The sequence below is a fragment of the Chanodichthys erythropterus genome, chromosome 10 (assembly GCF_024489055.1).
Source record: "Chanodichthys erythropterus isolate Z2021 chromosome 10, ASM2448905v1, whole genome shotgun sequence".
In the NCBI taxonomy this organism is placed as follows: domain Eukaryota; kingdom Metazoa; phylum Chordata; class Actinopteri; order Cypriniformes; family Xenocyprididae; genus Chanodichthys; species Chanodichthys erythropterus.
Genome location: NC_090230.1, coordinates 24,052,371 through 24,068,068, shown reverse-complemented (window position 1 = coordinate 24,068,068; position 15,698 = coordinate 24,052,371). Strand labels below are relative to the sequence as shown.

Genomic DNA, 15,698 nt, shown 5'->3' with positions numbered 1-15,698 from the left:
TGTTAAATGAACACTGAAGCGGTGTTAAAGTTAATGAGTTAATTAAGTGATTAATTGAGTGATGATTGAGCATTATTGAAGACACCTGATGATAACAAGCAGAATCACCAAAGGAGAAAATCACAATTTTTAAGTCACCATCATAGATATCAGGGTTTGTTTTAGTTGAGCTCTTGTCCCTTAACTTTTTAATATTATTTGTTTGGGCTGCTGTAACTGAGTTATAACAGCCAGACAAGCAAAGAGAAAAGATGATCAGGTGTTGTCTAACATATCATAATATTAGGGCCATAACCACCATAGACATTGAGAGGGACAAGTCCCCCCCAATATTTGATATTATTAACGCTGCTCTCCTGTACACTGTAAAAAAAATCCCGTTGTTTCTACGGAAAAATACCGGCAGCTGTGGTTACCAGAACAATACTGTAAAAATGACATCAAACCGTAAACATACTTACGGAGTTACATGTGAATTTTACATTTTAAATATGTATATTTAACATTGGATTTCAGTACACTGTAAAAAAAATCCCAGTAAAATTTACGGTAAAATAACATATTTCATTAACTGATATAATGTTAATTTACCAACCTAATGAAGTACTAATATCTGTTTTGTATCTTTATAATACACTGACAATCACCAATCACAGTGGTGATAAGAGTCACATGATGAATCAAAGTTCATCACAAGCAGCTTTTCCACAAGCTGAGAAGGACAACACTAACATATAGAAGGTGCACACAGTGTCATTCACACACACACTAAACACCATCATGGTAACATGCATGAAATTTTAAAAATGCAATAAACATTAATTTAACAACATTAGATGTAACATAAAACCCTAATGTACATAACTGATTAGAAAAAAATTAGAAAAACCAAGAAGAAACAGAGTTATTTCAACAAAAATATATCAAATGTGAAGTGTCACGCAGGGAATTGTGGGAATGTCAATTTATGGTTTTTCACTGTAAATTTTACAATGAATTGTTATTTTTCACTTTCAAAAACTGTGAATTTAACTGTATTTTACCGTAAAATTACATTAAATATACCATTAGATCTATTACAGTTATTCACCGTATATAGTACGGAAACTTTCTGTAAACCAATTAACAGTTTTTCACAGCAGCATTTTTACAGTCTTTTACTGTTAAAATCACGGTAATTTTTTACAGTGTACTCCATTATGGACCACTCTGTTTGTTGTTAGGATGACAAAAAGTTTTAAAAGGTAAGTTTTTAGGCTGGTCTGCCTCAGCGGTCTAACAGCACTCATCACTTTCAGAATGAGTGAGCTGTTCCAATGCAATGCTGTTGTTTTAGCAGTAAAAACATTTAATATTTGGTGACTGTTTTGGTTGAAATATATTGATTGACAGTAATATCCAGTGATACAAACTACCCAACACTTTTATGACATTTCAGTGTGTTGAACACCTGCTGTTAACAAGCAGAACCACTGAGGGAAAGAGAAACACAAGAACAACAACTGACTCGAGAAGTGATAAGGAAATAACGCATGGTCATGTCATGCCTGACACTGGAGTTGAAGACCCGAATTGTTATTAAAAATGTTAGCCTGCAAGATGTTTGCGATCCAAATTGTCTGTGTGCTAATTTGAAGCAAAAAGAAGAAAAAGAAAAAAAGATTATGGAGGAAAAAATTATTGAACTTCCCCCCGAACTTCCTGCTTCCTGCTTTGAGCTTCCTTCCTGTATCTTGGTCTCTCACTGGCTGTAGGTCATTGCCGATGTCATTTTCAGTCAGAACATATTTCACAGAGCAGGATTTTAAATCACAGACTGGTCCAGATATTTAACATGCCAAATATCTCACGGGTGTCGGCGACACATCATCGATTCTCTAAGATCTCATCTTTGATAATTCACACTGCATGATTGTCACCATCGTGAACGAGCACCGATTTGCGAGCCGCAAAATAAGTACCAATACATACATATCACTGCAGTTTCAATGTGAAATGTCCACTGAGTGGTGCTAAAAGCGTGTTTTTTTTTTTATTTTTTTGCCGAAACAGATAAACGTGAATATGGTACATTTTTATGACGTTGGTTTTTATACCACCACAGTTTTGATTTGACATTTGCACTCCATTGCGTTTTAAAATAACATACCACCAACACTACACCTAAACCTACCCGATAGTGTTAACAAAAGCAAATGTGACATTAAAAGCATCTGTAATCGTGCCGTTTTAGCTTGTTTAGATCTCTCTTCTTTGAGCTCTTTTACCGTGATTCGCCTTTCACAGGATTCGTACCCAGGGCTTCCTCGTCTTAGGTACACTGTAAAAAATGACCGTGATTTTAACAGTAAAAGACTGTAAAAATGCTGCGGTGAAAAACCGTCAATTGGTTTACAGAAAGTTTCTGTACTATATACGGTGAATAACTGTAATAGATCTAACGGTACATTTAATGAAATTTTACGGTAAAATACCGTTAAATTCACAGTTTTTGGAAGTGAAAAATAACAATTCATTGTAAAATTTACAGTGAAAAACCGTAAATTGACATTCCCACAATTCCCTGCGTGACACTTCACATTTGATATATTTTCATTGAAATAACTCTGTTTCTTCTTAGTTTTTCTCATTTTACGGTAAAGTTCTGGCAACCACAGCTGCCGTTTTTTTACCGTAAATTTTACAGGGATTTTTTTTACAGTGTACAACTCTGTATCAGCGAAACATATTGAGCTGGTTAAGCATGCAAAGTCTAAAATATATTCGTTTACAAATCCTGCACTCTGGTAAAAAAAAAGAAGAAAAAAAGTCATAACATAATATTTGTTATAACAGAGACACCGGAGGCAGGAATAAAAGCAGTTATGATGTTTATTGAGCAAACAGCAGAGCAAAACGGGTAGTGAATGGTGTGGTGGAAGATCTTTGAGGTGGAATGAGAGATAATACTGTCCTTGTTTTTGTTGCAGATGAAGAGAGAGGGAGACGCTGGAGAAGGCAGATGGGAACACTCACACACACTGGCAGGTAGGAACACGAGGAGAACTGGAGACAATGGAGACGAAGGAGATGATGAAGCTTGGTAAGTATCGCTTAGGGAGTCCTTGAGGTAAGTATACAACTGGTGTAACACAAACGAGACCGGACAGTGAGTGTGTGTGAGTGTGGGGTTTAAGTGCTGGTGCTGATGACTGAGGTGATGAGCTTCAGGTGGCGGTGATTAGTACGCTGGTGATTGGGTGCGTGGGTACTGGAGTGAGGTGGAACCTGACGTGTCTGTGACAGTACCCCCCCCCCACGGCCCGCTCCTGAGGGCCGAGGACCCCGACGTCGTGGTGGTCGTCCTCGAGGTCGTGGGGCAGGCCTGTCTGGGTGGTTGGTGTGGAAAGTCTGTAACAGAGCAGGATCAAGGATATCATTCTTGGGGACCCATGAGCGTTCTTCGGGGCCGTAGCCTTCCCAGTCCACCAGGTATTCCAAGAGACCACCACGGCGCCGGGAGTCCAGGATCTCTCGTACCACGTAAGCAGTTCCATCGTCCAGGATGAGTGGAAGGGGGGGCTCGATGGCTGCCATGTCAGGTTCTGTGGAGGGAAGAACAGAAGGGTGGTGAGGTTTTAATAGTGACATGTGGAAGGTGGGATGAATTCTTTTGTACTGTGCAGGAAGTTGTAACCGGTAGGTGACGGGGTTGATCTGTCGCAGGATGGTGAATGGGCCAATGAAGCGGGGACTCAGCTTCTTGCAGGGCAGGCGCATCCTGATGTCCCTGGTGGACAGCCAGACCTTCTGCCCCGGTTGGTAGGTTGGAGCGTGGGAGCGCCGAAGGTCGGCTGTCATCTTGCGCCTGCGCAGGGCTCTCTGCAGCTGGTGGTGAGCTGAGTCCCATACCCTCTCGCTCTCCCGAAACCAGTAGTCGACGGCTTGAACGTTGGAGGGTTCCCCGTTCCAGGGGAACAGTGGGGGTTGGAAACCGAGTACGCATTGGAAAGGTGTTAATCCAGTAGTGGCTTGACGGGTTGGGCCGAGTACGCCAAGAACTCCCTCCAGGTACTGGTTCCAGGAGTTCTGGTGGCCGTGACAGAAGGTACGCAGGAAGCGGCCGATCTCCTGGATCTTCCGTTCCGTCTGCCCGTTCGACTGAGGATGGTATCCAGACGATAGGCTGACGGTCACACCCAGGAGCGAGAAGAAAGCCTTCCAGACTCGGGAGATAAATTGAGGTCCTCTATCAGAGACAATGTCCTCGGGGATTCCATAATGACGGAAGACATGGTTGAACATTAATTCGGCTGTGGTCATGGCTGTAGGTAGACCCTCCAGGGGAATGAGTCGGCAGGCTTTGGAGAAACGGTCTACGACGACTAGAATGCATGTGTTACCATCAGACTCTGGGAGGTCGGTGACGAAGTTGACCCCCAGGTGTGACCAGGGCCTCTCAGGAACGGGCAGAGGATGGAGCTTGCCGGTGGGAAGATGGCGTGGGCTCTTGGAGATGGCGCACTCCCTGCAGCCCTGCACGTACCTTCTGACGTCGTTGGCCATGTTTGGCCACCAGAAGCGCTGTTTGAGCAGCGAGAGGGTCTCATTGACCCCCGGGTGACCAGTGCCAAGTGAAGAGTGAACGGAGTGCAGGAGTGGAGTGCGTCGTGTCCGGGTGATGTAACACAAGCCCTGGGGGCAACCCGGCGGAGTTCGTGAGGAGGCATTGGAGGAGGGGAGTGTCTCTTCTGACCACTCGATGGGGCTCATAAAGATGGATTCGGGCAGGATGGTGTCGGGGTTTTCATTCTTTTCCTCGGGTGCATGGAGACGTGAGAGAGCATCAGCTTTGAGATTTTTGGAGCCTGGACGGTAAGAAATGGTAAAGTTGAATCTTGAAAAGAACATCGCCCATCTGGCTTGGCGAGGGTTGAGTCGTTTGGCAGCCTTTAGGTACTCTAGGTTTTTGTGGTCAGTGAGTACCTGGAACGGATGGTTGGCTCCCTCCAACCAATGCCTCCACTCCTCAAGGGCGAGCTTGACAGCCAGGAGTTCCCGGTCCCCGATGTCGTAATTAACCTCCGCCGGGTTGAGCTTGCGGGAGAAGAAGGCACATGGATGGAGCCTACTTGGATTCCCCTGCTGCTGTGATAGGACCGCTCCCACTCCGGTGGTGGATGCGTCCACCTCAACGACGAATGGCAGGTCTGGATTGGGGTGGACGAGGAGGGGAGCGGTGGTGAAGGCTTTCTTGAGGTGTTCAAAAGCTTCGTTGGCAGGTTGGGACCAGGACAGAGACTTGGGCTGATGACGGAGTAGGTTGGTGAGTGGACTGACGATGGTGCTATAGTTCTTGTTGAAACGACGGTAAAAGTTGGAGAAACCAAGGAAGCGTTGGAGTTCTTTTATGGTACTTGGGGTTGGCCAGTTCTGGATGACGGAACCTTCCCCTCGTCCATCCGGATGCCACTGTGATCTATCACGTACCCCAGGAAGTGGACAGAGGGCTGATGGAATGAGCACTTCTCTGTTTTCAGGAATAGATGGAACTGCCGTAAGCGTTGGAGGACCTCCGCAACGTGGTGGCGATGTTCGGCCAAGCTCCGGGAGTAAATAAGGATGTCATCAATATACACTAGGACGGACTTGTGGAGGAACTCCCGGAGCACCTCATGGATGAAATCCTGGAATACGGAGGGGGCGTTGACCAGGCCATACGGCATAACGAGGTACTCGTAGTGGCCGGTTGGCGTGACGAAGGCGGTCTTCCACTCGTCCCCCTCGCGTATCCGGATGAGGTTATACGCGCTGCGGAGGTCCAGCTTCGTGAACACAGTGGCACCACGGAGGTGTTCCAGGGCCGCTGGGACGAGGGGAAGTGGGTACCTGAATTTGACTGTTATCTTGTTCAAGGAGCGATAATCGATGCAGGGCCGCAAGCCTCCGTCCTTCTTGGCCACGAAGAAGAAGCTTGAAGCAGCAGGGGAAGTAGACGGGCGGATGTATCCTTGGTTAAGGGCCTCTTTGATATATTCCTCCATGGCCTTCTCCTCCGGTACTGACAGGGGGTATATGCGTCCCCTAGGCACTGGTTCACCCGGTAACAGATCGATGGCGCAGTCCCATGGCCGATGTGGAGGAAGCTTGGAGGCGCGTTGCGGGCAGAAGACGTCACTGAAGTAGGCATAATCGGGTGGAATGTCGACAGAGCGTTGTTCCACAGGACTTTCGATGGAGGTAGCGTTCATGGAGATGTCTTTGGAGAGAGGAGATCTTGGAACAGGAAGGTCTGGGAAGCAGCTGTAGAAGCAGTGGTCGCCCCACTTCAGGACTTCGCCCGTGCGCCAGGAGATGGTGGGGTTGTGTTGTTCCAACCATGGGCGCCCTAGAACCACGTCAGCGGTGGATTCCTCCAGAACCAGCAGATGGATGTTCTCTATGTGGAAGATACCCACTTGCAGCTGAAGAGGTCCAGTCACCCGTCGGATCATTCTTCGGCTCAGGGGTTTGCCCGTGATGGAGTGGACCTTGTAAATAGTCGGAGAAGGCGAGGTCTTGAGCCCGAGGTGTCGACAGAGGGCGCCGGAGATTAAGTTTCCTGCTGACCCTGAATCGAGGAGCGCCACCACTGGAACGGAAGCATTAGCAGCAGTAAGGTTTACTACAGTAGTGAGTGGTTTCATTTTTTGGATTGAGGGAATGATAGCACTCACCACGGGTCGAGGAGGACGAATTGGGCATGTGGAGGGTACATGCCCAGGGGATCCACAATATAGACATAGATTCAGGGTCAGCCGTCTCTGTCTTTCTGTAGAAGATAAACGGGAGTTATCCACTTGCATGGGTTCACTTGCTGGTTCTGGGGAGCTGACGGGTTCGGACCGACGGAGGAGAGTGGTGGTTAGTGGCTAGCCCTGGTGCTCTAAGAGACACGACTGCATACGAGAACCCACGCGGATGGCGAGTTGAATGAAGCGTTCGAGTCCTAGGGAGTCCTCGTATGCAGCGAGATGCAACCGCACGTTGGGCTCCAGTCCTTGTCGAAAGGTGGTGATGAGGGCTTGTTCGTTCCAACCACTGGTTGCGGCTAGCGTTCGAAACTGCAAGGCATAATCATTAACAGTTTTGTTTCCTTGTTTAAGGTTGTACAATTTCTCACCAGTAGACGAGTCGGTCAGGGGTTTTCCGAAGACTTCTCTGAAGTGAGAGACGAATGCAGGGTATGATTTAACGACAGAGCTTCTTTGAGTCCAGAGAGAATCCGCCCATAGAAGGGCCTTACCTTGCAGTTGTGATATTATAAACGCTATTTTAGCCGTGTCGGTGGGGTAGAGGTGCGGTTGCATCTCCAGGACCAACTCACACTGCAGAAGGAATCCGCTGCATTCCTCCGCCGATCCAGAGTAGGGCGCCGGTTTGGCCATGGGACTGGCGGTGAACACAGGAGAAGCAGCCGTGGCGGTGGCGGTGGATGCGGAAGCGGCAGCGGCAGCGGCGGTGGGTGCTGGTGACGGTGGTTGGGAGGTGAGTGCTCGACGTAATACGTCCACGAGCTCTTGAAATGGGTCCTGGTGGCTCATGCTGATGCTTAGCTGTTATGGTCCGGTCTTCTGTTATAACAGAGACACCGGAGGCAGGAATAAAAGCAGTTATGATGTTTATTGAGCAAACAGCAGAGCAAAACGGGTAGTGAATGGTGTGGTGGAAGATCTTTGAGGTGGAATGAGAGATAATACTGTCCTTGTTTTTGTTGCAGATGAAGAGAGAGGGAGACGCTGGAGAAGGCAGATGGGAACACTCACACACACTGGCAGGTAGGAACACGAGGAGAACTGGAGACAATGGAGACGAAGGAGATGATGAAGCTTGGTAAGTATCGCTTAGGGAGTCCTTGAGGTAAGTATACAACTGGTGTAACACAAACGAGACCGGACAGTGAGTGTGTGTGAGTGTGGGGTTTAAGTGCTGGTGCTGATGACTGAGGTGATGAGCTTCAGGTGGCGGTGATTAGTACGCTGGTGATTGGGTGCGTGGGTACTGGAGTGAGGTGGAACCTGACGTGTCTGTGACAATATTGTGCAAGGAGACGTGAAAAAAAGTCTTTATTAATCCATAATCTGACCCCGTAATCCATATGAAAACGATTAAAAGCTCTTGCCTTTTTACTGCCTCTAGTGTTCATGTCTGTTGGAAACTGCAGTGATATGTATGCATTGATACGTATTTTGGTGACTCGCTAAAATGTTCCCACAGGTATGTCTTTTCTATGATATTTATGTATTTCTTTTATATAACATTTTTATATTTATTAAATAATTAGCTTTTAATTGCAGAAGATGGAAAATTACAGTATTTTACTGTAACATTTACAAATAACAGGATATATACAGTATATTGGATTACAATAATAAATTGTAATTTGGTCCTGTGAAATTACAGGAAATTCCTGGCAACTGAGTTGCAGTAAATAATAATAAATTACAGCATTTTACTGTAATAACAATACTATAACCACAGTAGCACTGCTGTATAAATACAGTGCTTTATTGTATTAATAATAAAAAATAAAAACGTTGAAAACAACTCTTATCAGTTTAAACACACAGACATCAAGAATCATTCTGTGAATCTCAACAGTGGTGACCATCATGAAGCATGTTGCAGTGCATTCTGGGTGCCACCAATCAAAATTCATCCAAGGCTCCCATCATGCATTGCTGCATGAATAAATTATGATCTGAATTGTCTTAGTATTTTTATTTATTATTATTATTATTATTATTATTATTTTAAAATCAGAACAACTTTTAAGAAATCCTGAAAAGCAGTATATTCTGCTGTAGAATAAACATCTCCTGATCAGGGTTGGGCAAAGATGCATCAAAATATATTTTAAAATAAAATACCAAATACCTTCACTTTAAGAGACAGCAGCCACTCTGTGAATCAAAATAAACTACTGTATTTTTGTATTTTAAAAATACAAAAAAATACTTTTACAAGGGAGCATGGGATGTATTCGTAAACCTTCCATCAACTGGCCTATTTGATCTATTAACATCTTTTTTTCGCTTTCCTTCATTGATTCTGATTATTAACATCAGGTGTCACCACTAACGATCAATCATCACTCAATCATCACTTAATTATCTCATTAACTTTAACACTGCTTCAGTGTTATTTTTAACACCCTGTAATGTGGACACATTTGTACATTTTGTAGGGATTTTGCTGTGCAGAGTCACCCAATTCAAAATCCCAATTCAAAATCCATACGGAGCTGTCTGTTCTGTTCTCTAATCAGTTATAAACTGACTCTAATTTCAATAATTTCTGTGTAGATAGGATGTCAGACTTCGCGGTTAATAGCAGGACAGGAAGAAGCTCCTCACCTACAAACTACATGCACAAGCTGTTTGTTCTCTTAAAACATCAAATTGCATTTCTGAAGAAATCAAACCACAGCAGGTTTCAGTTTGACTGATAAAGCTGCTTGTGTCAGATGTAAAACTGATAATGTGAGATGATGGACGCTTTCAACATTTTGTTTTGACAAACACAACAATTGATTGAACAATCTAATTATTATAACTATTGTAAAACCAGTCAGTTCTGATGTCATCAAATTCAGGGAGATTCACTCAATATTATTCTACTTGCATGTTTAACACAGCCAGGCAATTTCAAAAACTATCAATATTAAATGATAAAGAATTAGGAATGTATGTTTTCTTTCATGAAGTTAAAGTCTTAAAACAGTTAGTCTTAATAAGTGCCAGAAGAACGTGTATATATTTTATAACCATATAGATTATACTTTATATATCATATAACTACAGTATACACAGCGTGTTCAGTGTGTGTGTGTGTGTGCGTGAACTATAAGAGGGTCGAACTCTGTCGGGGGAGGATTCAGATTCACACGTCGGAGTGTTTTTGGTACTAGTTCAGACACAGACAAAGAAAATGTTTCAATTGTTTGTTTTGTTCTGTTTGTGCTGCTGCCGTCTGATTGGTAAGATATAAAAGCATTTTAAGGCTTCATTTTTTCAGTTTAAGAGCAATAAGCGACTGCTACTGTTCAAATTAGACTATTTTTGTGATACATTATTGTGAGATCTTGGATTCAGGTTTATGTTTGTGATCTCTGTTTGGGTAAAGGAGTTTTTAAGTTGTGCCTATAAGTCATGGAAATGTATCAAAATTTTAATACTACCCAGCCAGCAGAGCCATGTGGGGCCCAAATGGGTTTGACCTGGGCTATCTAACTGGGACCCAGCCAGTTTTGCACCCAGTTTCCATGTAGGCCCCACATGGATTTGCCCAGATGAAATGAACACTGCTTAGTGTGCACACTACAGGCTGTTTAATGTAACACTTAATCAGTGTCGGAGGTAATGAGATAATTAAGTGATTAATTATTAATTAGTGCTCTGCTGGCTGGGTATTAACATTTTATTTTAAACATCACAGAAAAGTAATGGAGATTTCTAATATATATATATATATGGAAATCCTCTTCAGCCATAAAGATTAAATTATTGGTTCACACATATCTGTTTGTTCATATATCATCTTTAATTTTCTTATGTCTCTGCTGTTCTACAATTTAAATCTCCAGGTGTGTTTGGTGATTCAGTGTCAGTGATGGAGGGAGATTCTGTTACTCTAAACTCTGATCTTACTGAAATACATGAAGATGAAGATATACTGTGGAAATATGGAGCTGAAAACTCTCTGATAGCTCAAACCAATAGAGAGGCTGGAATCTTCTCCACATATAACGGTACTGATGGGAGATTCAGAGACAGACTGAAACTGGACAATCAAACTGGATCTCTGATCATCACAAACATCACAACTGAACATGCTGGAGTTTATCGACTAGAGTTAAATGGAGCGAAACTGACAACAAAAACATTCAGTGTTTCTGTCTATGGTGAGTAGAGATCATTTGTCCAAATGTTCACATATTCCTATATTATTTTTTACATACTTTAAAGTTTACTCATTTTATAGTTCAAGGTGACAGACTGTATAAACACTGACTCAACACATTGAAATGAAAACAAGATTGTTGATTAGAATTATCCATATTTCTGTTTATTCTCTCATGTTTTCCAGCTCGTCTGCCCACTCCTAATATTACTAGAGATAGTTCATCATCATCATCATCATCATCATCATCATCAAATTGTTCATTGGTGTGTTCAGCTGTGAATGTGAGTCATGTGACTCTCTCCTGGTACAAAGGAAACAGTTTATTGTCCAGCATCAGTGTGTCTGATCTCAGCATCAGTCTCTCTCTACCTCTGGAGGTGGAATATCAGGATAAAAACACCTACAGCTGTGTGCTGAACAATCCCATCAGCAACCAGACTCAACATCTGGACATCACTCACCTCTGTCACACATGTGCAGGTACGGCAGAGCTGATATATGTGATTATTTACTGAGCTGATCTCTGTCTTCTGTTGTAGATCAGACTGATGCATTCACTTCTTTCTTTATCATTACAGAACTGGACACACACTCTCCTTCTCATCCTCCAGTCTCTCTGATAGTGTTGATCTCTGCTGGATCTCTGTTAATTGTTGCAGTCATAGGGATCTTCTGCATCTGCAAGAAATGTAGAAAAATTGACAAAGTAGGCAAGTATATCCTATGATTTTAAACAAGGATTACAAAAAATAATATTATAATCAAGCTCTAATTACAATTGTATTAGTTATTCTCTCTCTCTCTCTCTCTCTTTTTTTTTTTTTTTTTTTTTGCCCTCTAGTTCCTTTTTGTGGAACAAACCAAATTAATATAGTCTTACATGTCCATGTCTGTATAATATCACTGAATGTCTCAATCACACATTTTTCATTCTACATGAAAACATAAGTGAATTTCAATAATTCAATAATTAAATAATAAATCAACTTGACTGGCTTAATAACACATATCTTGTAAAGTAACAGATCTAACAAAGAAAGTTTTGTTGTTCTAATGAATCTATTATTACTGTTGTGCAGAAGAGATCACTTACGCTGAGCCAACATTCTACAAAAGAAAAGCACATCAATTGGTAAGATCATTTCCTAATCTATGGAGCCCCAGACATGACATGCAGGAAAATAGTAGGCTAAACCGTGTACACGATTTACTATTTCGTTCAGTCGATTTATAAATTATGCGATTGTGCAAATTGTGCATGTCGTGCTGGGCTCTGTACTAATCTATTTTGTCTTTATATCATTTCAGTGATGGGTCAGATTTAGATGTGTGCACTTGTCAACAGGGCTTGACATTAACATTTTTGCTGAGCAGTCACTGGCTATTGGTTTTCCAAAGTTACCAGCCACTGTGCATTTATTTAGCAGGTATATTAGGGTGCTGCCACTTTAAGACCTGACGCATGGATCCATTATACTGTTACACATGTGTTTTTGTTTTCAACTGTTTACATTCATACTCAAGTAAATTCTTGCCAAGACCACCATTTTGACATTATTTTGTGACATTATTTAAGCACAATAAGCAGAGAAAAAGAACTCTATTTAGTACCGAGAGGTGGCTTTATGTGACACACTTTGGGTGTGAACTGCATGAATGAGTAAAATTATGTGTAATAAATGCAATTCCACGCCAAAATTCAAGCCCTGTAATACCAACAATATTCATCCATAGCAGATGTAATGAGGGAGTGAGTGTTTGTGTGTCAACTCACTGTCAGAGAGATGAGAGAGAGAAAGAGCCGCAGTTATCGTGCATCTATTCTGCGGGAGTATTTGAAGCATCAGATATTTCAGTATCGATATGTATCGAAAGATTGATATTTTTGACAACACTACATTGCACATAGTTTGTTATTTCAGATGCCTTTTTTTAAAAGACTACAACTGTATACAGTATATTATATATTCAACCCATCAAAGTGGCTAGTAGGAGTGACTGCGTTACATGCCACCCGCATTCAGTGGGTGCTAAAGTCAAGCCTTGCTTATCAGTATCAAAAACACAACAGCACCATATCAGATAAATCACAAGATCATTGTTCAAAGTGAGAAACACTGATTTATACCCTTTGTACCATGGAAAATAAAAAAAGCAACAGATCAACAGGTCCGTTTTAAGGACATTGCTTTCTATTTCCATAGAGCTCAACATGAGGCGCTGATGCTAAATTTCCTGTGTCAGCTGATGACATCACTGTCTAAACGTTTTACTGAACTTCAGAATCTCACATACACACAACTAACCATAATCATGCAAAGTTAGGAGAGAAAAATAAATCTAGCCTTTAAAAACTTCCCAATTTTTACTTGTTTACTTGTTCTAATGTTTACTTTTTGTTAATGTTCAGTGTTACAATGAACCAAAACCACTACAGATGCAGTAGATATGTGATGGCAATAACTCATGCTGTTATATTACCAGTTGTCAGGGTTGTAGTTTTAGCGTGTTTTGGTTTCCCTGTTCCCATTTTGCCTCTGTTCCTGCTCAGTGGTTTCCATAGTTTCTAGTTAATCCCACACCTGTTTCTGTTCTAGTTCATTAATTCTCCCTGCTATTCTGACTTTTTTCTCATAATTGGGAGTTTATTTCTTGAAATTCAGACATTTCTTCTCAGAATTGCGAGATATAAACTCGCATTTTGAGGACAAATAAAGTCACAATTGTAAGATAAAATGTCACCGTTACCTTTTTTGTTTTGTTATTCCACAGTGGGGGGAAAAAGAGAGAAAAAAAGATGTAAACTCAGAACTTATGAGATACAAACAGCCAAATCTGAGAAGAAAAGTGAGAATTGTAACATACTGTACAAAACAAGTCAGAATTGAAAGATAAAAAGTTGCAAGTACCTTATTTAAAAAATTCTATGGCAGAAACAGGCTTTCATATTTTCCATATAAATCATTTTTCAGGAAGATTTTCTTTTAATTGATTTATTTATAAAATGTTTTATTACTATATTTTGTGTTGTTTTTTATATACAGAAAATAAAAGCGGAAGATCATGTGGAAGAGGATGATGTGGTGTATGTACCTGTCGCCCTGAGTAGATGATCAAACCTTTTTCTGAACACCAGATCCAGCTTGTTCTACAAACCTTTGGTCATTGGTTGCTGTATCAACAGAATTAAGCACAAATTCTGAAAGAAAAAAATCCAGAAAATCCCAGCAGACACACAGAAGGATCGTTCTGGGGGGTTTGAAGTGTGACATTGAGAGATGGACTAATTAAATTCTCTCCTAAAGACTTTGCTTTGTAATTTATTGACGTCTAACAAATGATCTAAATCTTGTGGCCCATTGGAGCATTTTAATGTTTGAATTGTAAATCCTCAAAGTTATTTTGTTTTCTATAAGAAAAAGTCTAAACAAAATGACAAGCAACAAACATCTTGCTTTATCATAATCAACAAATTATAATAAGCAGACTATTAGTACAGACACGGGCTTGATCTTTTTGATGGACAAACATCTTTTGCATGAGCTTATGTCTGGAGGTTTGTGGTCAGTTCATGCTGATATATCTTGATGTGTCAGTAGCATGTGGTTCAAGGGTGTTTTTCCATTCCTGCCCACACAGTGTTAACAGTGTAAGCATATGCAACAAGGCCTAAAACACATGGTGTGATCCTGCACATAAGCTGTGCGGTTATTTTTACCAGCTCTAAAGAGTTATTTCTAAGAAGAGCTATTTTAAATATCACACCTTTGTTTTTATAAAGAGCACAGACTTTTTTGTCAGTGTCTGAGTCATTTTAAGAATAAATGCAATGTGTTTTCTGGTGTGATATTGATGGTTTAATGCAGATGATAACTAACAACAAGTAGCAACACTGATATCATACTGTCAAAGTAGTTTTAAACAACTTGAATGCAATTTTTCTTGTTTGCTGCATGTTGTTACAGTGTTTTTGTCTTTGTAGGTGTGTCACCTGAGCTGTAATGTCTTGTGACTGATGACTCAATATTAAAATTCCCTCAGCAGACGGTGGAAAATCACACAATGCACAACTGGAACAATAGCAGCTCTTCTGTCAGATAAGATGTTGTTATGAATAGATCTCACAGTAGAGAAATGAATTCAAATAGCAAATATGTGGTTGTGTTACAGTGTTTTTAGCAGGTTACTGTACCTTGCGATGTGGTTAGGGTGCTCTGGGTGGTTGTTTACAGGTCAAAAGAGTGATCTGAGGAATGTAGTACAAGGCAGAAACTGTGCAGGACTGTTTACTGACTCATGGGTATTTTTGTGTTCAGTTCAACCCCAAATGTAATATATTCCATTTCATAAAAAAGATCAAAGCTGAGATTTCAAAAAATAATTTTGAAAAATTAGTGTAGTCTTAAATGTATGTAAAATTATAATGCCATTTATTTTTTCTAGCTGTGATTTCATAATTAGTCCTATAGAGGCCCTGCTAAAAAATCCAGCTAAAACTATAAGCCTAAACTGGTCAGGCTGGTTTTAGCCAGAGGTGGAAAGTTCAGGGGTCAGAAAGTAAAAGTCCTGCCATATTTTTATTTCACCCACTGAAGCAGTGTTAAAGTTAATAGAGAGAGTTAAGAGATAATTAAGAGTCTCATTAACTCTGACACATGCTTCAATGGTACTTTAACTCAGTAGTTCACAAACACGTGAACACTAAGCAGTGTTATATAACCTGGGCATTTTTCTGCATACTATTAGATATATCGTACCTAATTCATTTACATATG

At 41.3% G+C, this 15,698-nt stretch overlaps 1 protein-coding gene across 1 annotated transcript in view; it reads left to right on the top strand.

Moving 5' to 3' along the window:
* The window catches only part of LOC137027993 (CD48 antigen-like), a 55,837-nt gene that overhangs the window by 25,653 nt on the left and 14,486 nt on the right, over positions 1-15,698 (top strand). The window contains exon 4 of the mRNA XM_067396666.1: positions 9,831-9,842. Within this exon, the coding sequence (XP_067252767.1) occupies positions 9,831-9,842 (12 nt within the window). The remainder of the gene's footprint in view (positions 1-9,830; positions 9,843-15,698) is intronic.